General features: G+C 42.4%; 1 protein-coding gene across 1 annotated transcript in view; it reads right to left on the reverse strand.

The window, feature by feature from the left end:
• Positions 1–4,940: 4,940 nt before the first annotated feature.
• The window catches only part of LOC146672908 (alpha-2-macroglobulin-like), a 58,183-nt gene continuing 49,202 nt past the window's right edge, over positions 4,941–13,921 (reverse strand). The window contains exons 26-35 of the mRNA XM_085401368.1: positions 12,477–12,633; positions 11,834–11,908; positions 7,349–7,511; positions 7,091–7,278; positions 6,356–6,568; positions 5,738–5,859; positions 5,537–5,627; positions 5,382–5,450; positions 5,196–5,301; positions 4,941–5,050 (exon numbers count right to left, since the gene is read on the reverse strand). Coding sequence (XP_085257494.1) covers positions 5,013–5,050; positions 5,196–5,301; positions 5,382–5,450; positions 5,537–5,627; positions 5,738–5,859; positions 6,356–6,568; positions 7,091–7,278; positions 7,349–7,511; positions 11,834–11,908; positions 12,477–12,633 — 1,222 coding nt within the window. The 3' untranslated portion in view covers positions 4,941–5,012. The remainder of the gene's footprint in view (positions 5,051–5,195; positions 5,302–5,381; positions 5,451–5,536; positions 5,628–5,737; positions 5,860–6,355; positions 6,569–7,090; positions 7,279–7,348; positions 7,512–11,833; positions 11,909–12,476; positions 12,634–13,921) is intronic.

Raw genomic sequence — 13,921 nt, forward strand, 5'->3', positions numbered from 1 at the left:
ATTGCAATATGTTTTAATGCTGAAATATAATTTCCTTGTACACCTGTATTTACCAGTTCCATAGTGTACCTGTGTACGTTAAGAGAAGCACAGTAAACATCAGTAAAGAAGAACTCTCGTGTCTCTCGTGTCATGATTCGGCTGTGTGCAGGCTGTATGAGGACCCAATCGCAAACTCACAGAGGCAGGAATGAACTCAAAATTCACAGCTTTATTGCTGGAGAGCAGAACCATACAAATTAAACCAGGAAACTATAACGTGGATCATTTTCCATCTTAACCCTCTGCGGTCGACGGATGCGCCGACACGTCAAAATCACATGACCAATTTAAGACGACACAGCCACAAGATAATGATGGGATTTCTGCCTCTTTTTGGAGAACTGGCTCTTTCGGCTCGGCTCATTATAAAGAGCCGGCTCTTTCAGCTCCCAACCGGCTCTTCAGGTTGTTTTGTTGGTCGAAAGTAACGGACTTCAGACTATATACCAGTTCTTGAATTGTGTCGATGGGCCACGTAAAACCAGAGTTATGATAAAAAATACACATAATGTTTTTTTCTGAACAAAACAGCGGCGTTTACAGCAGGAAGAAGGTAAAAACGTTGTTTTCTACAGACAGCGCTAGCAAACACTCTCTGCTTGCGCGTGAAAAAATGAAAAAGAAAAAACCCTCCTTCCCCATTGGTGTTAGAGTTTACCATGTCAGCCAATCAAAAAATGTTTTGTTGCTTTAATTAATTTATTATCAACAACAACATAAAATCATGCACAAAAGAAATTACTAATGTAAAAAAACAAAGTGGATTTATTTATATGTTTACATATAAATATATGTGGTGGCCCCTAGAGACAAAGCAGTGGAAGAGTAAAACTAAACACGATGAACACAGGAACACCAGACCTCTTCAACATAAAACAGGAAACATAAGACGCAGACATGAAACACATGAAGGGGAAGGGAGACTTGACATGGGCGGAAGACACAAGGGGAATCTAATAACGAAGAACTAGAACAACCTAGGCATGATAAAAAATGAACTTAGAAAACCTGAAGGGCTTAAACATAAACTAAAACTCAAAATGCTGGCTCAAAAGACCTGGATCGTGACATCGCGTGTATGTGTACAAGCCTGCCCTAAACACATCAGGGTTACTAAATGGACAATCAGTGACTTCCTGACCCCATCTTTTTTTTACAGAGCCGGATCTTTCGGCTCCCAACAGGCTGTTTTGTTCCTTTAATTAATTTATTATTAACAACAATATATAATATATAATATAAAATTATGCACAGAAGGAATAACTAATGTAAAAAAAGTGGTTTTATTTATATACCTTTATATATAAATATATACGGTGGCCCCTAGAGACAAAGCACGTACAAACTCCAAAACACATTTCTAACGTTAACTGAACTTCCAAAACAGAGCTACCTCGATCACTTAAATTACACAATTGAAAGCATATGTGTATTGTTTGTGTATTTATACACAAGCACTCATATGTATTCAAATAATTCAAAGAAAATGTTCATTTACCTGTTACTACCACACACCAAAACCGGTCGTTGGTACTTCCTTGCTTGTGTAGCCACTAGGTAACAAAAGCTCAACACTGCCCCCTAGCATCCTGGAGCACTTCTGTTGTCTTTTGTACGTGTTTTGAGTTTTTATGTGCTTCTGAGTTTTTAAGTGTTTTGGAGTTTTTATGTGTTTTGGAGTTTGTACGTGCTTTGTCTCTAGGGTACTGTAAATATACTTTTATTTATTCACTCCACATAAAATGTAATAAATAAATCATATAATACAAAAACCAACTATTTAAATTTCAACTTTTAACTATTTAAATTTTCAACTTTTTCCTTTTAAACAAATTTAAAGTGAAACAACACAAAACACTGCAAACCACAACACAATTAAATATAAATTAAACTATGAAAACAAAAAGAAGATGCACATTCTCTGCATGAATAAACTTTCTGAATCCTTTATCATCTGCAACTGAAAATAGTTGTGGATGATTACTATACCTTTCTAATGTGACGTTGTTGTCTCTCTTTCTCTCTCTCTCCCTCCCGCTCTGTGCTACTGGGAGTGTAACTACCGCCCCTCCCCCCTCTGCCCAGCGCAAAGCACACGGCTCGAGAAAGAAAAAAAAACCTACACTGGTGTCGTTCACTTCAAAGAGCCGGCTCTAAGAGCCGTTTCGTTCGCAACCGACACATCACTAGTGTGCGCTGCGTGTGGTGTAGGCGTGTGCATGTGTGCCCCGGTCACAGCTCCTTTCAGCATGGCCGGAGGTAAGTCACTTGCCACATTGCTGTCAGCTGATTAAAGTTTGTTCAGACCCCTAGCTGCAATGTGAAGATAGTCACACCGCTGTGTAATTATATAATATATATAATATATATAATAATGATTATTTGGTAATTTGGGATACATGATTTTTGTTCCACTTCTCACGTGTGCACCACTTTGTGTTGGTCTTTCATGTGGAATTCCAATAAAATTGATTCATGTTTGTGACTGTAATGTGACAAAATGTGGGAAAGTTCAAGGGGGCCGAATACTTTTGCAATCCACTGTATGAATGATAAATGGTCCTCATGAGGAGACGAGGACATGGAGGAGGCAGCAGCTCTTAGAGCTGAAAGAACAACAGCAGCTTAGTGAATGAAACAGCAGCTGGAGATTCAAGGTTCTTTATTTGTCACATGCATAGTTATACAAGTATAACACACAGTGAAATGTAGCCTGACACGCTCCTCGACATGTGCAAAAAAAAAAAAAAAAAAAAAAAAAAAAAAATATATATATATAGAGTATATACACTTGGTGAATGTGCAGTAGTAGCAGCAAGCAGGTGAATTCTGTACATTAATATGAATAGACATCTGACTATTTTACAGGATAGACAATATAAACATATTTAAAATTAAAGGAATTTGGAATGTACATTGTGCCTGGGTTTAGAGTGTCTGGAAGAGAGTCCTGTCTCAGTCAGTTATAGATGATGTGAGAGCTTTGTCATAAACAGGACGAGCTGTTAATGTCATAGAATTGTCAGCTGTATGAAAAAGGCTTATAGTTACTTAATGGCAAACGTTCAAACTGAACTAAACAGTCACAGATTCATGTAGTGACTGTGTGCACAACGTTACAATTAATAATGATACATTTGTTCCAACAGCCTCTATGAAATGGATCTTTGTATTTTTCCATGTAACACAGTGGAGTATGAAACATGTACACTAGGGCTGTGCGATATGACCAAAATCTCATATCCCGATATAAGAATTCTATCGTCCGGTAACGATATAAATCACAAAAATGTAACATTTTCTGTAAATTCTGTGAATCTCGGGCAGCTCGACTTGCGTGAAGTGTTTCCAGCTGCGCGTCATGTACCTGGAGTCGAGTGTTTTAACCGATGCTGAAACGATACATTTTAGACATAAGTTGTAACGGCCGCCGTTTTCTTTGTGAGTATTTATTACACGGCGTGCTGCGCTGAAAAGCCTGTTCTAACTTTTGAGTCTAAGGTTTATTTTTCAGCACCTGGCGGCTCTTTTTTACTTCTCATGCGTAAGTAATCTGCTCTTTCACGTGATTCAGTTTATTTTGAAAAGTCTCAAAAGGATCTTGAGCTTTATTGTGAAAGGTTTATGTGGAACATAAACAAGCGGACTGGCGATGGTGTTACCGTCGTTGTTGCTAACCACAACGCATAAAAACAGGCGCTTGTCCGTCGGTAGTGTGGTTACATTAAATATAAGCGAAAGAGAGAACTTCTAGAAATTAATAATAACTACAGTGACATCAAAACCATGAACAAATATTGCCGTAAACTGTTTATTTTGCGACACCACGAAACAAACGATAGCGTGAAATGAAACGACAGATGTTTTTATATCGTCATCAGATATATATCGTTATACTGAACAGCCCTAATGCCCACAGTTTAATAAAACTGTAAAATGATAAAAATGTTTTACAAACAGACTAATTTGTTAGCACAGCCTGTTAGGAGCAGCCATTTACTTGTAGTGCTGAGTATAAATGTACTTGTACCATTAGATGTTATTTGAATGACATCATTGTGTACTTTTAGTTTCATGTACAGTTAGCATTTATGGTTGGCTTTTGTATCCTGTACACTGTTAAAGGTGTCCAGTCTTTGGGGAGGAAACAGCTGTGATGTTGTTCCACTGTCACAAACACACCTACATGAAGTACACAAGTGAAAGAGCTTTGTTGGATTCCACAGACACACTCTGTATGTTAAAGGCTCTCACACACACACACAGACACACACACACGCACACACACACACAGACACACACACGCACACACACGCACACACACGCACACACACACGCACACACACACACACAAGCACACATACGCACAGACACACACACACGCACACACACGCACACGCACGCACACGCACACACACACACACACACACACGCACACGCACACACACACGCACACACACACACACGTTTCTGTCTGTATTTCCGTGGACGTCACTTGCCAGCTGTCACTGAATGTCTCCCACGAGCACGTTTAGCTTTTTTAATGTTTTGCCCACTTGTTGCCCACTTGTTGCCCACTTGTTGCCCACTTGTTGCCCACTTGTTGCCCACTTGCACCTTTTTGTTTTTGTCTAAACCTGCACAAAGACAGAAATGTGGCATGAGGCCAGTCTCAGCGGTGCATTCACAGCACTATAATTTCCATTCTGCCGATTATTAATAATGAAGCCTGTTATTAAAGAAGCACTAATAATACTGGAGCTGTAAACACACACGCTTACACACATGTGAGCAGGAAAAGTATCTTTATTCAAATGCAGGTTTAAACCTCAGGACCAGCCACACCTTATTCAAACTGTGAGACGAAGAATACAAGTTAGTAAAAGCTCAAAGTTCTTTTCATTGATGCTGTGAACATGAACGTGTGTGAAAGGTGTCCTTGTGTGTTGTTACAGCTTCGTACCTGCAGCTCACGAGACAAACATGTATTGGGTCTCAGCCTGGTCACCTGACAGAAACATGGTAGAAAAACATGAACGTGTCATTTCTCTGAGTCACTGATGGAAACATCAGCTTGTATGAACTGTTCAGTCTGATGGATCCTCTGAAGTGTGTCAGTGTGCTGTTGGAGTAAAGCTTAGTTAGACTTGGACCTGGTTGGTAGTAGTCATAGATCTTGACCACGGCTGGCTTCAGGTTGTCCACTGGGAGCTCCTGGATGATCTCTAAGCTGTGGTTGATGGGTGTGTCCTTTGATAACTGGACGAGACAGAAACAATCGCAGACACAGTTTGTACCAAAGATCATCATCTGGTGTCCCCACGGTGACTTTCACTTACCTCCTCTAAGTACACCAGAACGTGATCCTCCTTTTGCTCAACACGACTCACCAGGAGGCCACGTTTGAGCTGTGAGGAGATGACATCATTTTATTATTATCCTCACAATTATCACATGAGATGCACTCGTTGGTAGAATCTGTCTAATTACTCACACTCTTCAAAGACTCGGGGTCTGGGGAAAATCCAGAGAGCATTTTGATGTCCAGGATCACCATGTTTGTAGTTTCCTCCTTTCCACTGTACCTGTGTTTGAACAGTGTGATTATACTGACCTGTGTGCACACTTGCTTTTCATCTACCAGCAGTTCCTCCACACGGGTAAAGAGCGCTCCTCTCACCTGTCACATACTTACAGTGATTGTATTTGCACAGTGAATTTGGGTCTAGCAGATTCACTGGTGTTGACCTCTAGATGGACTCTCACACTGAGAGTGGTGACATCAGCAGGTGTTGGGATGTTGTAGGTGGCAGAAATCTGGGAAACACACTTGGGTCACGTGTGGAACAGAACTAATCACACCTCAATGCACCCTGCTGTCACTGTTCTACACCATGACACATATTAGCACACATACTTTTATAGTCATACCTATATGTCTATATTCATCTTAATATGAGTATCTCTGTTATATCTACACTCATTTTATACGAGTGCTTGATGTTTGTTGTATATTTGCTGCTATGACAACTCAGTTTCCCTGTGGGATTAATAGTTTCCCTGATTCTGATACAGACAGAAAGTTCATTTATTTTTGCTCAGTTCTCCAATTTAGTTTAAAATAGCATTGTACTCTCTACAGTTATTACTGCCAGGTCTAATGTCTTTATTGTGTATGACAATACATGTGCAAGATGAGCTTTATTGCATGTGACAATGCTAATGCTCTCTGAAGTTGTATAAGGAAAAAGAAAAAGAAGAAACCCTTTCTCTGACATCAACCAGGAGCTTCTCACGTGATGCTGTCACTGACCTGCACTGAAGCACATGCAGTGCCCTTCACCTCCAGCCTGTATTTTCCTGACACGTCCTGCAGCGCCTCCTCCTGGTAGAGCAGTTTGTTGCCCTGATTTACATCAAACGTCAGCTGACTGCTGGGAGCCTGAACTGTCACTGTGCTCCAACCTTCAGCACTGAACACCAGAGTGGAGTAGAGAGCCAGAGCCTGAAGAGCCACCACCGTGTCCTACAGGATGGATTCATTGTGGTTAACACACACAGCATATGTCTCCATATTTCATGGGCTTAAGTGGAATAGACATTAAGTTAAAACAGCCTGTGTCACTTTGAGACCCTCTCACAAAAGAGATCCTTAATCTCAAGTTTTCCAAAGTTCACTTCCTGGTTAAATAAACGTTAAACAGGTTAAAATATCTTTAACTGAGAATTATCAAAGTATAGAAATTACAGGTATAAACTCGCAGGTGATCTGTTATTTACAGGCTGTTACGTGTAGTTGGTACAGAAGTCTGAGGTAACATTGCTATTCTGTAAAAACAATGAATTTTTAGACAAAACTTGTCATGTTCTAACTAACTATGTTCTAACTATTCTAACTAAAGAATAAAAACTTCTCTGCCTGGCTAAAACAAATCTGTTTTACATATCTGATAGAAAACTGAAAGCTTCAGTATTATTTCTTCTGTCCCTGGTTTTGTCTAAGACTGTACTCAAAGATGAGCTTCATACTGTTCGGGTGGTGTCGTACCTGAGTGGAGGAGAAGCCTCCGTAATAGTTCTGCTGCCCAGTCAGCCACCTGATAATACCAGAGGCATATCCCAGATCCTCAGCAGTCGGGGAGGCGCTGAGTTTGGCCAACAGCACATAAGAACTGATCTCCACTGACAGGGAGGCTGATGTTTCTGCTGCTGTCTGAGACCAGTAGAGGAAACCTCCTACAAACACAATAACAGTCACAGTGATGCTAATGAAGCCTGAATGATGTCCTGCTACAGGATGACTCACCTTCCCTCACTGCAACTGTGTCTAAGTGCTGCAGAAGGTGAGCTCGGGTCTCCACGTCTCCTGCCAGAGTGAACACATAGGCCAGCAGAGCTGTAGTGTAGGTGTTGCTCAGGTCACTGAGAGACTCCTTGAGACAAGCCAGGCTCTTGTTCATCACAGGATCCTTTAAAAGATCAAAACAAAGAACTTTAATGGACAAACAGAAACCTTCTTTCATTAAACCCAGTGTGAGAAGAATAGGAGACAGAGTTCCTGATTCAGTCACTCAAAACATCAGCGTGATAATAGAAAACACAGCAATTAGAGGAAAGTACAGATCAAGCAAAGACTGGAGCAATCTGCTAGTAGTATTTACAATATAAAGAACATATTGAAAAAACACTGTACAGGTTGGGTGGTGATACCAGTCCTTGCTGGTGAGAGTTCAGGTATGTGGATGACACCTGGGTGAAAATCAATTCTCAGGACGTTCCACAATTCACAGATCACATTAACTCGGTGGAACGACACATCAAATTCACAAGGGAGGATATGAAAAGTGTCAGGTTAGTCTTCTTAGACTGTGAGATTTCCATCAGTAATGGAGGACATTTAAAAGCTGATGTGTACCGTAAACCTAAGCTCCAGCCGATCCAGGAGAGAAGGACAACTGCTGCCTAAGTGAAAACCTGTAGTGATCCCGTATGTGTCAGGAGTATCGGAGCAGCTGAGGCACATTTTTTTCTAAACACTGTGTCTCTGTGGCTTTTAAACCCCAAAACACGCTGCGCCAAAAATTGGTCCACCCCGACACAAACAGAGTAACATAGTGTACGGTGTTAAGTTCCAGAAGGATTGCCAGGATCTATACATCGGGGAAATCAAACAACCTCTATCAATCAATCAATCAATCAATCAATCTTTATTTATAAAGCACTTTTCATACAGAAAAAATGTAGCACAAAGTGCTTTACATAGTTAAAAGCAGCCCACCCCACCCTCCAACTCACTCCCCACACTCTCAATACAGATATATCCCCCCCCCCACACACACACACACACATACACACACGCGTACACTTAAAGAGTAAAAATTGGGCTGGGCTCGCATGAGCCAAGTGAGGAAACACTATAACAGGGAGCCGTCTGCACCGGGAGCCGGTCACAGACCGCAGCCTCCAGGCTGGGCACACAGCAGGAGGGAGGCCAAGGAGCCCCCCAGCCAGGCTGAGAGAACCCCCAGAGACCCAGCAGCCACGGTCAATCACAGCCCCGGTGCAGAGAGCGCCCTCCGAGGAAACACTGGAGATATGACGCAATACGATATATACAGGGTAAAAAAAATAAAAAAAAATTAAAAAAAATAAATAAGAACAGGATACAATATAAATATAAATATAAATATGAGTAAGAAGATTAAAAAATGAATAAGAATAAAATCAAAAAAATTAGGTAAATCCTAAATTAATAATAGAATAACAGGATAGAATAAATAAGCATAAAATAAATAAACGCTAAGTAAAAGCTAAATTAAAAAGGTGGTCTTGAGCCTGTTCTTAAAAACATGTACGTTCTCTGTGGCCCTGAGCTCCTCCGGCAGGCTGTTCCACAGACGAGGACCATACCACTGAAAAGCTGCCTCTCCGTGAGTATGTGTCCTGACTTTAGGGACAATCAAAAGGCCAGTACCAGAGGACCTCAGGGTCCGCGAGGGTTCGTATGGTAAAAGCAGATCTGAGAGATAAGAAGGCCCAAGACCATTAAGACATTTAAAAACCAATAAAAGAACTTTGAAATCGATCCTGAAACACACGGGGAGCCAGTGCAGCGATTCTAAAACCGGTGTAATGTGGGCCCGCCCTCTGGTCTTCGTCAGCACACGAGCTGCCGAGTTTTGCAAGAGTTGTAAAGTTGAAATATTCTTCTTAGGAAGACCAGAGAGCAGGGCATTACAGTAATCAATGGCTCTGGCTAAGAGGATGGCACAACACAGAAGAGCCACCTCGTCAGGCCAGGACTCTGCAGTCTATTCACACCTACAGGCCAGTGGACACTCTTTCAATGATGAGGATGTAACATCCTGGACAGGGAGGAACGCTGGTTTGAGGGCGGAGTCAAGGAGGCCATTTACGTGAAAAAGGAAAGACCATCTCTGAATCGAGGAGGGGGCATAAGGGTACATCTGTCACCATCTTACAATGCTGTGATTGCAGCCATTCCCCAACTCTCTGTGAATGGTACTGATGGCCATTGATCAGTGGTCCTTGATCAGTGGGTTTTGGTCAGTGGTTGTTGATCAATGGTCATGAGAATTTGCATAATTATGATTAAGGAACTGACCTCCCAGCCCATTGTTCCATCAGTGGGCTAGTTTCAGCCATTATGCAAATGTACATGAATAGGATGAGGGACCTATGGAATCTTCGATACCCAGCATCCACATTGACGGCGAAAACACTAATAGCTCAGTGTTCCAACATTTGAAAGAAGGGTATTGCTCTCACAGCTAGAGATTGACGAGGTGCAACACAAATGCTACGGCAAGGGGGAGCCAGGACGACAGGTCAGGGGGGGAGATGTCATCACCTCCACCCGAGATTTGTACCAAGCCCCAAGTGCTATAGTGCAAGAAGAAGTGACCTGAAAGATAGGATCATGGCAAAACTTGAAAACTGGATTCCCCGTAGCTGGTTACCAAGATGTGAAGATCTGCTAGATGATGTAAATGCGATACACACAGCCACGATTATCGAGACTAACAAGCTGATCTACAGTACAGCAGCAGTGATCAGAGAGATGCTTGGCTACAGGTTGAACAGCCACAAGAAGGAGACTAGAGGCTAAGATCAAGGAGGGAGGTTAGCCAACTATCGGAGCTGCAGAAAGGTGTGACAAAGACGGTGCCCAAGAAGAAGTATAGCAAGCTGTCCATGGAAACTGCCAAGCAACGACTAACAGCCTTGGCCAGCACCTTGCCATACACTAGAATGGCTCACGTCTACTGGTGGAAGAAGCTGACTGCACTCCATGAGCGTCTGGCAGCATAAATTAACCAGCTGTTAGTTGACGAGAGACACCCAGAATGGCTAACTGTAGGGCGGACAGTCCTGAAGGGATCGGTCCCATCGGTCCAATCCAACTGCTGACCAATAACCTGCCTCAGTACCACATGGAAGCTCCTGTCAGGCATCATAGTGGCTAAGATGAATAGACACATGTTCCTGTGCCCCACTCATTGGCAAGAATACCAGAGGTGCAAAACACCAGCTACTTGTAACAATCAGCCGAGACTGCCTGGATCGATTACAAGAGGGTCTATGACTTAATGCCCCACAGCTGTATCTTGGAATGCCTAGACCTGTACAAGATCAACAGGACTCTAAGAGCCTTCATCAAGAACTCAATGGGAATGTGGTGTATAACACTAGAGGCCAACTTCAAGCCCATAGCACAATCACCATCTATCAAGGAGATGCTCTGTCCCTACGGTTACTGACGGATGAAGCAGCTGTCAGCCATCTCCTGTATGTGGATGACATCAAGCTGTATGCCAAGAGTGAACGAGACATCGATTCACTGATCCACACCACCAGGATATACAGCAACGGCATTGGAATATCGTTCGGACTGGAGAAATGTAGTCGGATGACAACAAAGAGAGGAAACGTAGGCGGAACTTAGGGAATCTAACTAAGGCAACATTGCAGACATAGAGGACAGCTACAACTACTTGGAGATCCAACAGGAAAATGGAAACCACAAAGAGGATGCTGGGAAAGCTGCTACCACCAAGTACCTGCAGAGGGTCAGGCAAATCCTGAGGAGTCAGCTGAATGTTAGAACAGGATCCGGCCTATCAAAACCTACGCCCTGCCCGTCATCAGGTACCCTGCTGGGATAATAAACTGGCAAAAGGAGGAGATAGAAGCCACTGACATCAAGACAAGAAAGTTCCTAACCATGCATGGAGGGTTTCACCCCAAGTCCCGCATGCTAAATGGCAGGAAGGAGGCCAGGGACTGGTGAGTGTCAGCACCACATTCCAAGATGAAACAACGAATATTCACGAGTACGAGGAAGATGGCTCCAACTGACAGCGTGCTCAGTGAATACCTCAGGCAGCAGAAACCCAAGAAAGAGGAGGAAGGCGAGGAACCATCATGGAAGGACAGGCCCCTGCACGGTATATACCAACGGCAGATAGAGGAAGTAGATGATACCAAGAAATCCTACCAGTGGCTGAAAAAAGCTGGACTGAAAGACAGCACAGAGGTACTAATCATAGCAGCACAAGAACAAGCTCTGAGTACAAGATCCATAGAGGCTGGGGTCTATCACACCAGGCAAGACCCCAGGTGCAGGCTGTGTAAAGATGCCCCTGAGACAATCCAGCACATACCAGTAGGGTGCTAGACTGCTGGTTAAACCTAACTCCATGGCTCAGCAGCACAAACAGTACTCTTTTTTTTTTTGTTGAATACCTTGATATTCTTTGAGTCTACTCACATGTTGGGATGTATTCATTTCCAAGAAGGCAGCAGTAACGTAGGCACTGAGAGTCACTTCATCAGATACACCACCCTGTCAACAGAAGACATCATAGACACTTTATCATCAGTGCACCAACATTCAGGGAAATGAAGTCATGAAAATGATTTTCAGCTGCATGTGGTTTTAGTATCATCAATGTCTTCATGCATGTTCAAACATCCAGCTAAAGAGATGGACAGGAAGTTGATTTTGTTCATCTGGACATTGTATTTCCAGTGAGATGGATGTTTCTTCACCTCGGGTTTCCAACCTTATAAACAGTTTGTGTAGTCATCTACTAATCAGAAGGTTGGTGGTTTGATTCCCCGCTGCTCCAGCCTGCATGCCAAATATTTGTGGGCAATATACTAATCCCAAGTTGGTCTCTAGTGCATACTTTGTATTTAGTATAAATATGTGTGAATGCTACATAGAAAGCAGTGCTGGTGTGAAGATGAATGGAAATAATTTCTTAAATAAAATAATAGAATATACTGATGTGAGCTATTACAGTATGTAGTACAGTGTTTTCCATGTATGCATGACATTATTAATAAAATTTGTTAAATCCAGACTGGAGGCTGTTTCCACAGTCTAACAGCGAAGAACTGCAGGTTACCTTCATTCCGTTGTGGAAGAGTTTCCCAGACTTTTCAAAACAGCCATTTTCTTGTTGTTTATGTTGCAGCCAGGTCTTAGACTCTTCGATCTTTCTGGGATCAATAAAGATGAAAGACTGAGCTTTGGCAAAACTTCTTACCACAAACGCAGTCAGCCTGACAGAAAGAAAACAACACTTACACGTCTTACAATGATGGAAATGTTTGGCTGTGAGGTCACATTAAGAGAAAGAAATACTGATCATTTTGAAAATAAACTTGAAATTTCAAGGTTAAATTTGAAAATGTATTTTGAGACAAAAGCAGAAATGTGGATATCACAGTTATTTCAGGACAAACTGCCACGGTTGCTTTATCCTCTGAATTAGTGAAATCGTACTTCAGACTCAGTTTTAGTAACAAGGAAGGAACTGATGTCATTGTAGCAATAAAAACAGCGTGGCAGTAAGTATAAGTACACTGAAAAGCAGAAAGTGGTGCAGAAAGCTGCATGTGGTTAGATTTGTATAAAAGGAAATGGCTGCTAATGTACAGATGCAAGGATACCGATGGTTCCACGCTCGTGGAATAAAGAGGATCTATGCTGTATCACAAGACCACTGATTTATTTCACTACATCTACTCAAGGCATTTTATACAGGGAGTGCAGAATTATTAGGCAAATGAGTATTTTGTCCACATCATCCTCTTCATGCATGTTGTCTTACTCCAAGCTGTATAGGCTCGAAAGCCTACTACCAATTAAGCATATTAGGTGATGTGCATCTCTGTAATGAGAAGGGGTGTGGTCTAATGACATCAACACCCTATATCAGGTGTGCATAATTATTAGGCAACGTCCTTTCCTTTGGCAAAATGGGTCAAAAGAAGGACTTGACAGGCTCAGAAAAGTCAAAAATAGTGAGATATCTTGCAGAGGGATGCAGCAGTCTCAAAATTGCAAAGCTTCTAAAGCGTGATCATCGAACAATCAAGCGTTTCATTCAAAATAGTCAACAGGGTCGCAAGAAGCGTGTGGAAAAACCAAGGCGCAAAATAGCTGCCCATGAACTGAGAAAAGTCAAGCGTGCAGCTGCCAAGATGCCACTTGCCACCAGTTTGGCCATATTTCAGAGCTGCAACATCACTGGAGTGCCCAAAAGCACAAGGTGTGCAATACTCAGAGACATGGCCAAGGTAAGAAAGGCTGAAAGACGACCAGCACTGAACAAGACACACAAGCTGAAACGTCAAGACTGGGCCAAGAAATATCTCAAGACTGGTTTTTCTATGGTTTTATGGACTGATGAAATGAGAGTGAGTCTTGATGGGCCAGATGGATGGGCCCGTGGCTGGATTGGTAAAGGGCAGAGAGCTCCAGTCCCACTCAGACGCCAGCAAGGTGGAGGTGGAGTACTGGTTTGGGCTGGTATCATCAAAGATGAGCTTGTGGGGCCTTTTCGGG

The sequence above is a fragment of the Rhamphochromis longiceps genome, linkage group LG3, assembly GCF_057381845.1.
Source record: "Rhamphochromis longiceps isolate RC_006_pf linkage group LG3, R_longiceps_female_GT1.1, whole genome shotgun sequence".
In the NCBI taxonomy this organism is placed as follows: Eukaryota; Metazoa; Chordata; class Actinopteri; order Cichliformes; family Cichlidae; genus Rhamphochromis; species Rhamphochromis longiceps.